The sequence below is a fragment of the Molothrus ater genome, chromosome 16, assembly GCF_012460135.2.
Source record: "Molothrus ater isolate BHLD 08-10-18 breed brown headed cowbird chromosome 16, BPBGC_Mater_1.1, whole genome shotgun sequence".
Classification (NCBI taxonomy): Eukaryota; Metazoa; Chordata; class Aves; order Passeriformes; family Icteridae; genus Molothrus; species Molothrus ater.
In genome coordinates this window covers 933961-949738 of record NC_050493.2, presented here as the reverse complement: position 1 = coordinate 949738, position 15778 = coordinate 933961, and the positions used below count along the sequence as shown (strand labels likewise).

Below are 15778 nucleotides of genomic sequence, written 5' to 3'. Positions count from 1 at the left end.
CCATCAAAGGGACCTGGCTCCCTTGGCATTAACCTCTGTCTCCTTGGAATTAACCTCTGTCTCCCTTGGAATTAACCTCTGTCTCCCTTGGAATTAACCTCTGTCTCCCTGGAATTACAGGTATGACCAGTTTGAAGTTTCCATCCAACTTTGAGGGATGCTAATTCCTTCTGCCAGATAATCAGGGAAGCAGCAAACTTCAAAAAAAAGAACAGATTTTCACTGCTAAACTTCTGTCCTCAGCCCTTGCTAGGGTTTATTTGCACCTTAACTAACTGAAGCAGTGAAGAAATCCCTGGGAACGTGGGATTGGGCACACAGGGCTGGCACCCCACCTGCAGCAACAGCACAGGCTTCAGGTGCCCCAACCCCAAATATCTGCTGTGCTCCACTGGAGCAGAATGGAGCTGCTCCCCTGGGGAAGGAGCCCTGAGAGCTGGAGCTGCTCTGCTGCACCACAGGAACCCTGACATGAACCAGCTGGCACTGAGGTCTCAAGGCAGCAGTGCCTTTTAAAAGACTGATTGTAAAAAAACCACAAGGGAACAATCGTTTGTTATGGCTATAATAATCCTCTTAATGACAGAAGGGGATAAAAGTACTGAACTCTCTGAAACCAGCACAAGGCCCTGAGCAGAGCTGTGAGCTGCCTCTGTGCCTGCAGTGCCCCTCGTGCAGGACTCTGTCATTTGACAGAAGCAGCTCCCCAGGTCCCCCCTGGCACACGGCCCCAGCTGGCAGCAGGGCAGGCTCTGAGCACAGCACAGCTGCCAGGCTCAGCCAAGGCCCTGAGCAGAGCCAGCCGTGCCCCCGTGGTGCCAGGACACTGAGGAACTGCCATTTCTAACAAAGCTCCTGCTTCTTCAGGCAAATTTTCTTTTCAAGACAGTAAATACAGTACTTAGCATGGAATAGGATATGGGACAGAAATGCTGGTGCCATTTCCTACTTGTGGGTGGCGTGGCCTTAACTCACTCCAAGCAGAAATCCCATTGGTTTCACAGGGAAAGACTGCACCTTTTTATTCTAGACATGTTAATCACAATACTTTGGCTGGCTGTGACATTTTAAAAATGCATTCCACGTGCCCCTAATTGAACTCCTGTCAGAGTGCTTTATGGTATAATTCCTTTTAATTCCCTTCCCTTTTTCCCTTCTGTCTGACCTAGCCTGAAGCCCAGCCTAGCCACGGGGCTCTGCTGCAGCTCAAAGCCTGGCTTGGCCCAGGCAGGGTGGGCAGAACAGCTCCCAGCCCACAGGTTAAAAACTCAGCCATTTGTCCCCAAAATGTCTTGGTCATTCTGCAGCTCCTTCACACTTCCAGGCCAGAAGTCTTCTCTGCACATCTGGAAAGAGCAGGTGGGAATTCCTGAGACAAAAGTGTTTATCTTCCACCAGGAAAGAATTTACATTTTCATGTATAATGTTTCATCTAAGGAGTATCTGAGAGCCCCCTGGTCCTGCCCATCACTGGGGCATCAGGACTGAAGCAGGGCTGATCTCCAAGGCAGGTGAAAGCTACAGAACCACTGCAAGAGACATTTTACAGGGGCTGGGGGAATCCCTCTGTCAGATACAGGAAGGAATTCCTCCCTGGAGGGTGGGCAGGCCCTGGCACAGGTGCCCAGAGCAGCTGTGGCTGCCCCTGGATCCCTGGCAGTGTCCAAGGCCAGGCTGGACAGGGCTGGAGCCCCCTGGGACAGTGGGAGGTGTCCCTGCCATGGCAGGGGTGGCACTGGGTGGGCTCTGAGGTCCCTTCCACCCCAAGCCATCCCAGGACTCTGTAGAATCCACACTCCTGAAAGGCTGGAAGGAAGGAAGGAGAGCTAACCCTGCCACATGAGCCACGAAGGCCTGGCCAGTGGCAGCAGCAGAAGTGACTCAGTTGAAATGTCACCCTGGAGACAGAGCCTGACTCACCCAGCAGCCGGGCAGGGCGGGGGCCCTGGCAGAGGTGATGCCACGGCAGGGCAGGGACAACTCCTCAAGCCTGGAAAGGTTTCAGTGGGAGCAAGGAGACACCCGCCCCAAGCTGGAGACAGAATTACAGCCAGCCTTCCCGGCTGGGTGGTTTTCCCTCAAACAAAGCTGTGTTTGTTACCAGGAGGAACCAGGCCAGCCTCTGGTGAGGTAACACCGAGCACCTTGGCGGGCTGGCAGCACATCCTGCCTGCCTTCCACATACAATAGGCAGCACTTGCTGCCAGGAAAAATGAAAGAATCAGCAGCTCTGCTCCAAAACAAGGGATCCAGAATTAGATGACAATTTCCCTTCAAAGAGGTTTGCTTTTCTAACACTCACCAAGACAAACTCCACAGAAAATACAACTCAAGGTGTTTCAGGACCGAGTCACTCCTGCCTCTTTGACCTCAGGCTAATTTTTGAATGGAAACCAGCAGGACCCAAGGTAAACATCAACATTCTGAAGTGGGTTTCAACTGTTCAAAAATAACTCGGAGAACACGGTCAGGTGCTAGTCACCACTCACTCTCAGTATTAGTATTTAGGGAACACCACAACCAGCCACCAGCAGGACTTTTAGTTTGCCTCCTACTCTCATTTTTCACCCCAATTAAAAATGTAAGCTTCTGTGCATGCATTAATATTGATTTAACTGTAAATCTGGTGACCACAGATGTTTCAGTGATGCAGAAATCCCACCAAAGGCTGCTGTTCTGGAGCTCACCCACCAGCTGCAGCTCCTGTGCTTCCCATCCTTTACAAGTGCTTTAAAAATGGTGCAACACCTCCAAATCATTTCAGTGATCCAAACACCTCAGAGCTGCACAACTACAGCCCAGGCCTCAGGGAGTGGGCAAAGCAAGATTTCTGCTGCTTTGCCTTCCTTCTTTACGATCTGTGCCTGGTCACTCAGTGTGCCAGCTCAGCTCGGACCTCTCCCAGCTGAGCCCTGCAGTGGGAGCTGCTGTGTGCTGTGGAGAGCAGAGCAGGCTGCAGGGAGCAGATAATCATCTTGGCAGGAGAGCAGGGAGCTCCTGAGCAGGGCAGGGAAACCCAGGACAGGCTCTGCACAGGAGGGGATTGGAATTCCTGCCTGGTGAAATGGATCCAAGGCTGGGCTCCGGAGCCAGGCAGTAAATTTAGCCCTGGAGAACAAGCACAGCTCAAGCCAAATCCCATTTTCAGGCCACTCTGGGAGGGACAGGCACTGCAGCAAGGCCCTGCACAGCCCCTCCCTGTGAAACACACTCTGAGTGGTTTTAACATCACACCTCGAGAGCTCCACCAAAAGCACTGGTGGCTTCAGTCCAGCAAAGCCGGGCTGATCACCCTGAGCCACAGCACTGCAGATCTGACGTGAATTTGAGCTGAACTTTCTACAGGCAGAAATGCAACTGTGGTTAAAAGCAGAAGCCCATTTGCAGCAGTTTTGTTTGAGGGAAGGAAGCCATGTTTCAGTGAGCAGCCTGAGGAGTCCAACAGCTTTAATCCTCAGGGTACAAATACAGATTTACAATTCAGTAAATTGTAAATCCAATTGCTTCCCATCACCTGCTATCCCAGCAAACCAAACACTGACTGCTGAGCTCCTATTCCATACCCAGGACAAAGTCACAGCTATTAAAGCTCTCCCCCGTATTCTTTTTGACTTTGAAAAACCCCAAACCTCTGTCAGGCAAATAACAATGTGACTTCTTTTACAATGTGCATTTGATTGGTGAAACTGTTAACAGCTTCTGAAGGAAAGGTGAAGTGCTGCTGCAGGGGATTAACTTTCTAACTGCTAAAATCCAGTGGTGGTCTCATGTTTTGTTCCCCAAAGAAAAAAGTCCTATGACAAGCTGTCATAAATTAGCGACCAAAAAACCCCAAAGAAACCGAGACAAACTTTTTAAAGTTTCTGGTGTAGCTTATCAAATGATGATGTATTTCCTATGCTTTGCTTTTTCCCCCTTCAGTACTACAATCTGCATTTCTTATGCTATACTTTACTACAGAACTTGAGCTTTCCAAACATGTCAGTTTATTAACATAATTTATTTTAAGAAAAGGCACACACACTCCATACCACGTCTTGGTAACTGCTTTTAATATTTAACTGCCAGGTATTTATTTACATTTAAAAGTTTATTCTCACACAAGGTCTCTCCCAAGCAAGAACAACCTCTTACTTATGCAGAATCATTCATGTCAAATTAGCTGGGTACAGTTCTGCTATAAGACACAGTCCAGAAAGCAATCTAAATAATTCCTGAATTGTTATTCCTGAATGTCAGGTGTAATTTTACAACCCCTGAGTGCCAACAAAGCAGCAGGTGCTGCCAGAACAGGGATTCCTGTGCTTTGGGCCACAGCAGCAGCTCCAGGTGAAATTTAACCTGGGCACCAGGAGCAAGAAATGATCCTGCAGCACCTGGGGGCCAGCACCTGGCCAGGGCTGCTCACCTGGGCCCTGCAGGCACCCAGGTGTGTGCCAGGGCCTGGCCAGGGCACGGAGCAGGGCTCCCCACAGCCTCTGTCCTGCAGGGCCCTGCCTGGAGCATTCCCCTTCCAAATGTGAGCTGGGGCTCCCACAGCCCTCCAGGGCCCTGCCTGGAGCATTCCCATCCCAAATGTGAGCTGGGGCTCCCCACAGCCTCTGTCCTGCAGGGCCCTGCCTGGAGCTCTCCCATTCCCAAATGTGAGCTGGGGCTCCCCACAGCCCTCCAGGGCCCTGCCTGGAGCTCTCCCTTCCAAATGTGAGCTGGGGCTCCCCACAGCCCTCCAGGGCCCTGCCTGGAGCTCTCCCCTTCCAAATGTGAGCTGGGGCTCCCCACAGCCCTCCAGGGCCCTGCCTGGAGCATTCCCCTTCCAAATGTGAGCTGGGGCTCCCCACAGCCCTCCAGGGCCCTGCCTGGAGCATTCCCATCCCAAATGTGAGCTGGGGCTCCCCACAGCCTCTGTCCTGCAGGGCCCTGCCTGGAGCATTCCCCTTCCAAATGTGAGCTGGGGCTCCCCACAGCCCTCCAGGGCCCTGCCTGGAGCTCTCCCCTTCCCAAATGTGAGCTGGGGCTCCCACAGCCCTCCAGGGCCCTGCCTGGAGCTCTCCCCTTCCCAAATGTGAGCTGGGGCTCCCCACAGCCCTCCAGGGCCCTGCCTGGAGCATTCCCATTCCCAAATGTGAGCTGGGGCTCCCCACAGCCCTCCCTGCCCGGGCTGCAGTCACATCCTGCACCCCAAACTGCCCCCAGCTGCCAGGCTCCTCTGCTTGGCACGGCTGGGCAGCAGCACCAGGACACGCTGGATAGGGACAATAGGGACAGGGAAATCTGTCCCTTTCAGCAACAGCAGCCACTTAAGATCAGCTTAAGCTGATAATGGAACTGCACCCTGGGGCTGACACTGCATTCCCAGGAGGTGACATCAGCTGGCAGAGCTGCTGCCACAAGGGGCTGTGTCCTCCCGCTCCCTGCCCCAGCAGGAGCATCCCCACTGCCAGCAGCTCCGGGACTGGCCTGGCTGCCAGAAGAGGCATTTCCCATTCTCAGGTGGCCAGAGGGGTGAGCTCCAGGGGCTGGGACAAAGGGAAGGGCAGCTGCAATCAGGCTGGCAGGGCTCTGGGCACCGAGGCAGCCACAGGTGTGAGCAGAGCCCAGAGCTGGGGATCGCAGGAGGGCTCAGAGACTCCCCCAGTGCCTTTGGGAGCTTGTACAGTTGAGTGAGTGCAGTCCCCTTGCCAAACCACCTGCTGACATGAGAACTCCTCCACATGTGAAAAGGGAACTTTAAAAACTACCAAAACACCCTCCAACATCTCCTGAACTTCCAAACAGATCCCGATTTCCACTCCAGCCATGAGGCAGGTGGATTAGCACAGACTCAAGACATTTTTGAGCGTCATGATTTCTTTTCCCAGAAGTCTTGCATTGTCAATTGCTGGAAAGGGCTCCAAGAAGCAGCACAGCCTTTTCCACTGACAAGCTTTCTACAGGACAGACATGTCTGAATAGGAAAAATATGCACTACAGGAATGATCAAAATTCACTGAACTGCTGAAAAAACCCTGGGCGTTTTTTGTGTATCTGGTTCCTTTTTTTAAAAACTTTGACAAGACAAGGGGGAATGGCTTCACACTGACAGCGAACAGGTTTAGATTAGATATTAAAAGTGAGTTCTTCCCTGGGAAGGGGGTGAGGCCCTGGCACAGGGTACCCAGGGATTCAGCGGCTCCAGTCTTGCATAAATATCAAAAAACTCCAGTCCAGAAATTATTATTTCACCAAAGGTAAAACACTGTTCTTTTTTAATGTATTGCCCAGCCTGATCTATTTTAAGTTTGGGGATTCACAAAACTGGCAAGAGAAAGCCTTGGAGAAGGAACCAAACTGAATCAACACAAGAAGCAAAACAAGGAAATGCAGAAAAGGCAGAACAATGAAGCAGGAATAGAAAGTCAGGCTGCAAAAAGGAGCTGGAAGCATTGAAATAACAGCAAAAAGGCTGCAAGGGAATCCGGGATCTGAAGTTATGCAAAGTCAGCTGGGGACAAACCAGGCACTATTCCCTATGCCCACGGTTTCACAAGGGAGCCTTTGCGCTGATTTCCTGATTAACAATTAATGGCTGAGCCCTTGATTGTGTTTCTGCAGGAGGAGGAGGAGGAGGAGGTGAGGCATCCCCGGGATCCCACAGGGCTCCTGCTCTGCTGCTCTCGCGTTGCCTGGACACAGCACACACAGAGCCAGCGCCAGGGCTCCCACTGCCACCCTGCCACTGAAACCCAGCCCCTGCCCGTCTGAGGAAAGCAGGAGCCTCACTCCAACCGGGGTTTATGATCCTGCCCTCGCACACACGCCTGGACCTGCTGTTACAAAAGCAGGATTACTTTAGCTGGCTGTGCTGTCCCACAAAGCCCAGCAGCTCGGAACACTTAATCTGCTGGGAAACCACTCTGCAGCAGGGCACAGCAGCTCCCTGCTCAACCCAAAGAGAAGCTGCAAGCTCAGCTCACACACTGATTTCTCTGTGCAAGAATATCAGGTTTTTATCAGCTTCGTTTCCTACAGAAAATGGAATTTTTAATCTGAGGATTGATGTTTCCTAACAATTGCTTGATATTTATATGTGAAGAGTCTGCATTTGAGTAACTGCTGTATTTGCCACAGCCATATCTCAGCTGTGACTTTTCAAACTGCCTGCAGGACAATTTATCTTCTAAAAACCAGCCCACCTTTGAAATTAACTTTCCTGTCACTGCCTAAAGCAGCTTTCTTACCTTTAAACACAGAGGATGTGTGTACGACAGCATTTTCAGCTCTCACCATGACCTACCTTGTCTGTGCAATATTCAGCTGTACAAGCTACCACTTTTCTTTTAAAAAATTTTAAATTTCACTCTGGAAGCATCACTGGGATCCTGAGAAACCAGTGAGGTTACGTATACAAAAAATCCACTGCAGCAACGTGGAGCACAGACAATCTGCAGGACAGAAGGAAAAACTGCTCCTCTCTTGAGCCCCAAAGCCCTGTGGCCATTCTGCACCCCGTTGATTCGCTGCCCTGCAGTCACCCCGGGATGTCCCTGGCTCTCTGCAGTGCAGAACTCCAGCAGACACAATCCCTGTCCAGGAAAAGAGGCTCCACCTCAGCCAGAGGAGCTCTGCTGACCTCACCCAGCTGGCCCGGGCTCGAGGAGCTGTTTCCTGGTGGGAATTGCACAAGGATCCCGACTGTCCTGTGGATCAGCCATGGAACAGCAGCTTCCAGCTCCAAGGATCCACGGCTATTTGCTTCCTAAGGAATAAATTTTAATCAAAAACCACAGAGTCCTGGAAGGGTTTGGGTTGGAAGAGACTAAGGGTCAAGTTTAGCCTTCCAGACTGGTACCTACGACAGTCAAACAGCCTGAAAATGGAATCTGGTACAGTAATCCATCCAAATCACTTGGTATGTCACCAGCAATGCTGTGAAGGCACCTGGCTCTGAATTACTGAAATCAGACTTCCTTACCCAGTTGAACTGGTGTTTAATCAAACTGCCTTGGTTTCAGGTCAGAGCTGTGCCACAGCCAACTGCTGCCTCAGACAGGGCCCAGTGCTGTGGGCTGGAGGCTCTCCTAAATGCTGAAAATCAGACCTACTTCACTGAAGTCACAATTCTTTTCTTTCTAGAAACTGTGCAGAGTATTAGAAAACATTTCTAATACACAAAGACACTTTTCATTTAACCCCTTCCTAGAAAGATCCTGTTGTTGGCATTTCATCATTGCTAATACAACGACCTCTAACAAGCAGCTCTGGCCACAGATCCATTATCATAACCTTAAAATAACATGCAAGTGTCTAAGAAATACATTTGCCTTCATCAATTCCAAGTGTATCCCATTACAGCATCAGGCTGGAACAGACTCTTACATCACCTCTGGCTATTTCAGCAGATCAAATCATGACTATTTCAAGATTTTGACTCTGGGCATAACATGATACTAAATTATTCACTCTGAAGAACCACCATCAGACCAAGTGAGCATCAAGGAATCAACCATGGTGGGGATTACTTTGTTTCTATGAATAAACATCAGGAGGGAAAGAGGCGCCTCCTGTGCCTCCAGCTGAGCCACTGCCACTAAAGCAGACCCAGGGGTACCTCTCCCTCCCGATGCTGCTGCTCTGTCAGACACCAAAGCCTGCACCCTGGATGCACCTAACCCCTTGCACAACATCCCTTCCCACTCCCCCAGCAGCTCCAGCCAGGAATGGTGACTCAGGCTCTGGTTTCGTGCTGTGGCAGAGCACAGCGTGCCAGCTCTGGCACTGCCCTTCCTGCTGCCCTGCACCTCAAACCCTCCTGGAACCCCCTGGCAGTCACCTGTACAGAAAGAGAACCCTTTATTCTTCATTTTAAGGCATTGCAAGCCAGGCTTTCTCGAGACAGAGGCTGCCTTTATCTTCACACTGTCTGAGCAGGGAGCCCGAGCTGCTGCAGCAGAGCAGATCCCAGGGTGTCTGTCTGGATTGTGAATATTTTATCAGCCCTCTCATCTGCTTCATCAAGCAGCAGCTCAAACACAGCCAAAGGAGAAGAGGACACGCATGCAAGAAGACAACTAATGCTACCCAAATCCCCCAGCTTGGAATCTTTTAATTTCTTTTTCTGCAACAAAAATCTCAAGTATTTTACCCACTGCCCACTCAGCACCTGACACACAAGTGGGACACAAAGTTCAAAGTTATATAGTTACTTTTTTCTTTTCACCAGCAGGCTTTAGCTGGTTCCTACTGGAACTCACAACAATTTATCATTCAAGTAAACAAAATTTGGTTTGTTGCTTAGTTCTCTCTGGGAAAGAGGAGCTTTGGGCTGACCTAATTGTGGCCTCCCAGCACCTGAAAGAGCTGATGAGGAAGAGGGGGACAGACTGTTCACGAGGGCCTGCAGTGACAGGCCAGGGGAATGGCACCCCCAGGTCAGGGGGGACACTGAGGACATGGTGCTGTCAGATGGCACCCCTGGCTCAGAGCTGGGGACACACAGGTGGGAAATGCCACCCACGGGATCCCCGGGCATCACACCCTGCCCTGGCACCGCCTCTGGAGCTGGGCAAGGCATTCCCAGGTTTCATGTGGTCTGGAAGCACATCACAAGCCATGAGCCTTTCAGACTGAGGGCTGAGCAACCACTTACTCATTGATTTCAAACCTGCTGCTGCCCTTGTAAGGCTACGAGAGAGAAGTTCCTTAAAAACACAACGTCATTTCTGCAGCGTCTAATCTTCAGGATTCTTCATGACCTGGACTTTAAACATGAGATCATCTTGGCCCATGAGGAATTACAAGATCCTGATAAACTCACTGCCTTTACGAAACCTAAAGGAAACACCAGAACCAGGCCAGCATACATTGTTTTCTTCCCCATTTACAGGTGGAACCTCTGGTCCTAGCAGGGTTCCAGCACAGCAATCCAGCAGCTCAGCCTCACAGGTCACCCCAGGCTCTGCACCACGGCTGAACACTGGAGTAAACTCACTACAAAGTCCTCACCTTCAGTACATTCAGGTGATTTTTTCCTTTGGCTTCAGCAATGTGCTTTGAAGGGGACACGAACCAATGGGATGAACAGACATGCTCATAAAATTCAACCTAGACACAGCTTGGATCCAACTTCTAACATCCATTTCTGGAATTACTCCTATAACCTGTGGTCTATGACTGTGATAACACAGTCCCAAACCCCCCATGGGTGCCAAGTCTCACCACAAGCAGCGCCCCCAAACACAGAATAGCTGCTTTTCTATAATTGGAACCTTGTCCTGCTAGAAAAATCCAACTCCCAAGCTGCACAAGCCATTCCATTGTATCACAGGTCCCCAAAGGGTGCAGGAAACAGATAAATGCAGCGATATGGAGACTTTGTTGAGCCCGCTGGGGTAACTGAGCTCCTTGCCTGCTCCCACCCCACATGGAAACTCCACTTGGCTGAGTGTTGTGCCTGTGCAGAGCCCCCAGTGCAGCTCCTGTCCACAGCCCCATGCCCAGATGCTTATGCCAGCAGTGATCCCTGGGCTGTCATTGCCCACGCCCTGCTCCCACCAGGGCCTGACCTGCAGCCCCAAACCCTGCCCCAGCATCCCCCTAATTAAATCCACTCAGACTCCTTTAAACCCATCATTGCATTCAGCTGCCATCCAGAAAGATCTAATGCAATTTCCTAATTAGAGACCTGGAACTTCATTTGGCGATAAACAGGAAATGCTTAAGATAACGATTATAAACACTGAAATGAGATTTTTCTTTTCATGAGCACTCCGATGGAGACAAATGCCAACCTGCAAACTCCCTGTAAATATGAAATATTCCAACCCTGCTTACCACTTCTTCAAATACCTCTGCCAAACACAACGAGCAGTGCAAGTAAATAACACTCAGCAGGTTTAACTTCTATTAAAGGATGTTTGGGTGAGCCAGAAATTTTCAAGTACTGGGGTCATACTCAATTGCTTTCCCCCTCACAAAACCAGGAAAACATTAAAGAAATTCTTTGCTATTAAATGGCAGTGTACAGTTAATGTTATATTGATGGAAGTGTTGAGGGAGATGGATGCACTCCTGTTTCACCACCCTGGACACCTGAAAAAGTGAGTTTCAAAGTACTATCAACACAACGTGAAGAAGCAGAAAGACCTTCCTAAAGTAACAACAGGCAGAGCAGTTCTGGGAAAGACAAGAATCAAGGATAATGCTTTAGCAGGGAAAAAAAAAAGGAATAATTTGGACCATCCACATTTTCCATGAAGTATTACTAGAAATGATTGCTTTCCAGCAGGTTTTCCATGTACAGATAAATGTAGGCAGCTCCTCCTTGTACAATATTTCAGTATCAGGCACTTTAACGTAACTTGCTTTAATGTAATAATTATGTTACAACTCCAGTTCCAACTCAAGACTCGGACATTGCCAAGCGGCTTGAAGAAACACTAAATATAGCTCAGCACAGTAACTTTTATGCAGACACGAGCTATTAAAAGCCATGTTCCAAATCTCCTGGTGAGTCACAGCAATGCCATGAGTGCAGGGCCTGGAAAAAACCTATTTGTACACAAGGAGTTGTATTTGAGCAGTGGGAAAGGAGCACAGAAGCTACAGAAAGTCAGCCTCTTGCATAAAACCAGAGCCTTCTGAGGCACTCTCTGGGCTCTTCCAGATTTCTAATTAGTCAGAGCTGCCTGTCCCTGGCTTAAATTACTGCAGGAGCCTCAGGGCAGATCGAGTATCTCTCCCAGCAAAGGCAGTAAGAAAATCCACCTGTCTGATCTTGGGTGACTTCACCAGACCCAAACCTCCCCAGCAGTTGTCTGGAATCATTTTAATCAGAATGGCACTGAGGGATTGCACCTAAAGGATGAAGAAAGAACCTGATGGCAACAACAGCAGCAGCAGCAGGTCCCCAGAGGGCGGAAGCCCAGCTCTGGAGATTGTCACAGCCTGAAATGTCATTAATTACCAACCTGAGCTCTGTAAGCAAACTGCACCACGCAGACCTCTCCATGGGCTCTCATGGGTTCCTCATGGAAATTACTCAGCTATGTAGTTCAAATGCTTATTAGTGTATCAGTGCAAAGCTTTGATGACAATAGCTCTGAACATTTATTTTCATTAGGGATGACTGCAGCTATAAAGGAGAATATTCCCAAGCTTCTAATCAAATCTGTCTCCTTTGTAATTTACAAAAGGGTAAAAGGAAACCAAGACAAGCCCTTGTAGATAGGTGAAGAATGACTTTGCTGACATCAAACACAATGCCATTTCAATTCCTGAGCCCAACACTCAGGTGCTGGAGTGAGGATCTGCTCAGGGAGCATCCCAAGGGAAGGAACAACCTCACCTCCTCAAACCTGTGAGATCCCAAACCAGCCCTCAACTGCTCCGTGCCCAGGCCAAGCACACACAGCTGCTCCCAGCGCATACAAGCCCTGTGCCTCCACAGAGATGAAGCTTTAGAGGAATTAGGACAGAAATCCCACCAAAAGCACTCCCAGCACGTGGCCTCTAAGGAATCACAGGCCACCTGAAATTCATGAGGCTCAGAACTGAAGTTACTCCTTTCTCCTCCACTCCCTCCCCAGCTCATTTTTTCAGCCTAACTGAACTTCCCAGCTGTTTGCAGCTGGATTCAGGATGTAGCTCAAGATAAAGCCAGCTCTGAGCTGGTTCCTCTGGGTGATCAGCCCTGTGCCCATTGTGGGCAAGATGCCATTGATGGCATTGCATTAATTCAGCTGATGTGGAACTGATGATTTCCTGGCCAGCCCTGCCTCTGTTCACCTGCAGGTCCCAGCCCTGCTTTTTGGGAATTATCCTGACTGGATGTGAGAGCCTTTAGGATGCCATGAGCACCAACACACACCAGGACTCCCAGTCCACTCCTCCAGCTAAGCCTGCCCTGAGATCACCGTGTGGAGCCACCTCCAGTGCCAGGCTGTGTCTCAGTCACCCTGCCCAAGCGCTGATATTTCACTCTTTAGGTTTCCCAGGGCTTGTGCTGCTCCCTTCAGCAGCACTGACAACAAATCTGTCCAATATATGAAATATAGAGTCCTCAGCAGCAGATTGAACACTTAAGGCAGCCAAGAACATCCATGAGATAATTGCTGCAAAATATTTAACACATCTATTAATTATTGTGGAATCCTGTTCCACTGAGCTAATCCCCTCTTTAATTAGTTTCCTACATGTATTTCATAACTCCATATAATTCCATCTGTGGACTCACAGCCTTCTCATAAATGCCATTCCTCAGCTTTGATGGAGCTCTTGCCCGTCCTTTCTGATTTCCCATATTGAGGTGCTACTTCCCTGATGCCAGGTGTGATATTTGGGGTGCAAGGCCCAGGATGGCAGCCCTGGAAGCTGGCTGGAAGAAGGGCAGTGTCATTCCTCCCTGCACTCACACAGCCCCTCATAAGGCAACACCCCCAGGGGAACCTGGTTGCTCTCCCACAGCCCAGGAACCTCAGAGGGAGAGAAAAGCAGGGCAGGAGGGGACAGCCCTTCCCAACACAGCACCAGGAGCTGCAGCAGCCAGGCAGGGATCAGCCCCAGGGGATGGACCCCTCACACAGATCCCCAATTCCTCCCAGCACTGCTTCTCCTGGCAGCAGCTCCTTCCCTGCAGGGCTGCCCACGGTGCAGGGCCCTGGAACACGGAGCCACCACCCCTGCAGGCATTCACACACCCACAGGGAGCCTCCTGGCCCCCCCATTCCATCCCAGTGTAAAAAACCAACAAACGGGTTCCCCAGCTCAACAGAACACATATCCAACATATCCTACTGCCTGTAGGGTCCTGCTGAACGTCTCTCGTGTCTTCATGAGCCCTGCAGTGCTTCTCAAACCAAATCCAAAAGCCTCAGCCCTGATACCTGGACGTGAAACCTGTTAAAAGCCTCCCTGCTATGGGATTTTACTCTGGGGAACAAAATAAGGCCCTGGTGACTACAGGAATGCTTGACCAGCACATGAAATGTGAGCAGCAGGTGAGCAATACGAAATAGTCATCACTAATGAATGCCAAACGTGTAAAACCAAACGACTCGGTGTCATTTCTGCAGCTTTTAATGAAAACCAAAGACAGCAGTGTAATTTTTAATGGAAACCAACGAGAGCAGTGTCAGCACTTCAGCGAAACCAGGCTGCCCCGGCCCTGCGTGCCCAGGGCACCCCAGAGTCCGTGGCACAGGTGTGGGGTAGGAACCTGCCCGGACACCACACCCCAGCAGCCGGGCAAAGGTCAGGGCCAGGCTCCCCACCCTGGCTCCACGCTGCCCTGCATTGCTCTGCAGCTGGCCCGGGAGCACAAAGCACCCCGAGCTGCTGATCCTGCCCGGTACAGCCCGGATTGCTCCACATTCCACCCGGATTTGGAGCTGGGGGCCGACACGTGCAAACAGGGAATGCCAGTAATCCCTCAACAACATCAAACATCCATTGATTCACGTGAAATGGGAACGAGAGCACAAGGTCGGTTAGGAAGTTGTTCCCTCTTTAATAGCAAAACAAACCTATTAAAAATCTCCTCCTTGGGCTTTATTAGCTGGCACACCTGCCCTGGGCTGTGTGGGCTCCAAGGAAAACAAACGCCCCGTGGAGGGAGTTCTTGGAAAGGAGGCCACCAAGACATAAACTCAGATGATAACTTTATACTATCAGCACCAGTACAGACTTTCAACGTATACTCTCAACGTAAGAACCGATTTTCAAATTAAATCTCTACTAAAAGCAGAAGGAAGATTCTGCATTGATTTCTGCTAGAGAAGCAGTGCGGTGACATTTGCATGCTGAGCTCGGGGACAGCCGCTGCTGCAGGGCACTTCCCTGTCTGGGCACAGATTTGTTACTGCCCAGTTGAGTTAAAAACCTTCCGAGTCAGACTCGGGCAGCTGGAAACTGGTGGCAATCGTACCCACAGGGCTCCTGTTGGTTTTGTTAAAAGCAAGTCCTGGGGAGGAGAGTGAACTCCTGGAGAGGCACTCTCGGCGTGTTCTCAGATGGGAGAGAAAGCAGAAATGGGGCAAACACCTCGGCAGAAAGGAAACGAAAGCCGCCAGGGCGCAGACAGGCAGCGCCCGATGCAAATGGCCCCGCGGGGCCGGGGAGGGGCTCGGGACCCCCGAGGAGCCCCGGGATCCCGGCGTGGCTGCGACCCCAGGCGGGCGCGGGCCAAGCCTTCCCCCCACCGCCTGCCGCTCCCCGCGCTGCCCCCGAGGCTTCGCCCCCGAACGGCCCCGAACGGCCCCGCGGCTGCGGAGCGCAGCCCCCGCGCCCGGCCCGGCCCCGGCGCCGCCGCCCACCTGCCCACGGTCTGGTTGGCCAGCTGCTTCATGCGGTTGAACTGCTTCTTCATGGCGGCGGCCGCTGCCCCGGGCTGCCCGGGCACCGCCGCTCTGCGCCGGCCGCCCCCGGCCCCGCCGCCGCCCCAGCACCGCCCGCCCGCCCGACCCGGCCCGGCCCCCGCCGCTTCCGGCCCTGCCCTCCGCCCGCACCGCGCGTGATCGGCGCCCCCAGCCCGGATGTCCCGCCCCTGGCCCGGATGGCGACGCTGCTCAGCGCCGCGGCTCGTCCTGCGCCGCTCGCTCGCTCGCTGGTGCCGGGTGCTGCTACTTCACGAGGGGCAGTGGGACAGAGCCCCCGGCGGGGCCGCCCGGTGCCGGACGGCCGCACCCCCGCATCCCCGCTGCTCCGCCAAGCCGCTCCCGGACTACAACTCCCGGTCCGCCTTGCGGTACTGCCACCGCTTCCTGGTCGAGGCGCTGCATCCCGCGCGCTCTCATTGGGTGCTGTG

The 15778-nt window shown here is 51.6% G+C and overlaps 1 protein-coding gene across 4 annotated transcripts in view; it reads right to left on the bottom strand.

Moving 5' to 3' along the window:
- Nucleotides 1-15390, bottom strand: part of ARHGAP17 (Rho GTPase activating protein 17) — a 41686-nt gene extending 26296 nt beyond the window's left edge. For all 4 annotated transcript variants that reach the window (XM_036392300.2, XM_036392305.2, XM_036392301.2 and 1 more), the window contains exon 1: nucleotides 15288-15390. In XM_036392300.2, coding sequence (XP_036248193.1) covers nucleotides 15288-15340 — 53 coding nt within the window. In that variant the 5' untranslated portion in view covers nucleotides 15341-15390. The remainder of the gene's footprint in view (nucleotides 1-15287) is intronic.
- Nucleotides 15391-15778: the final 388 nt, after the last annotated feature.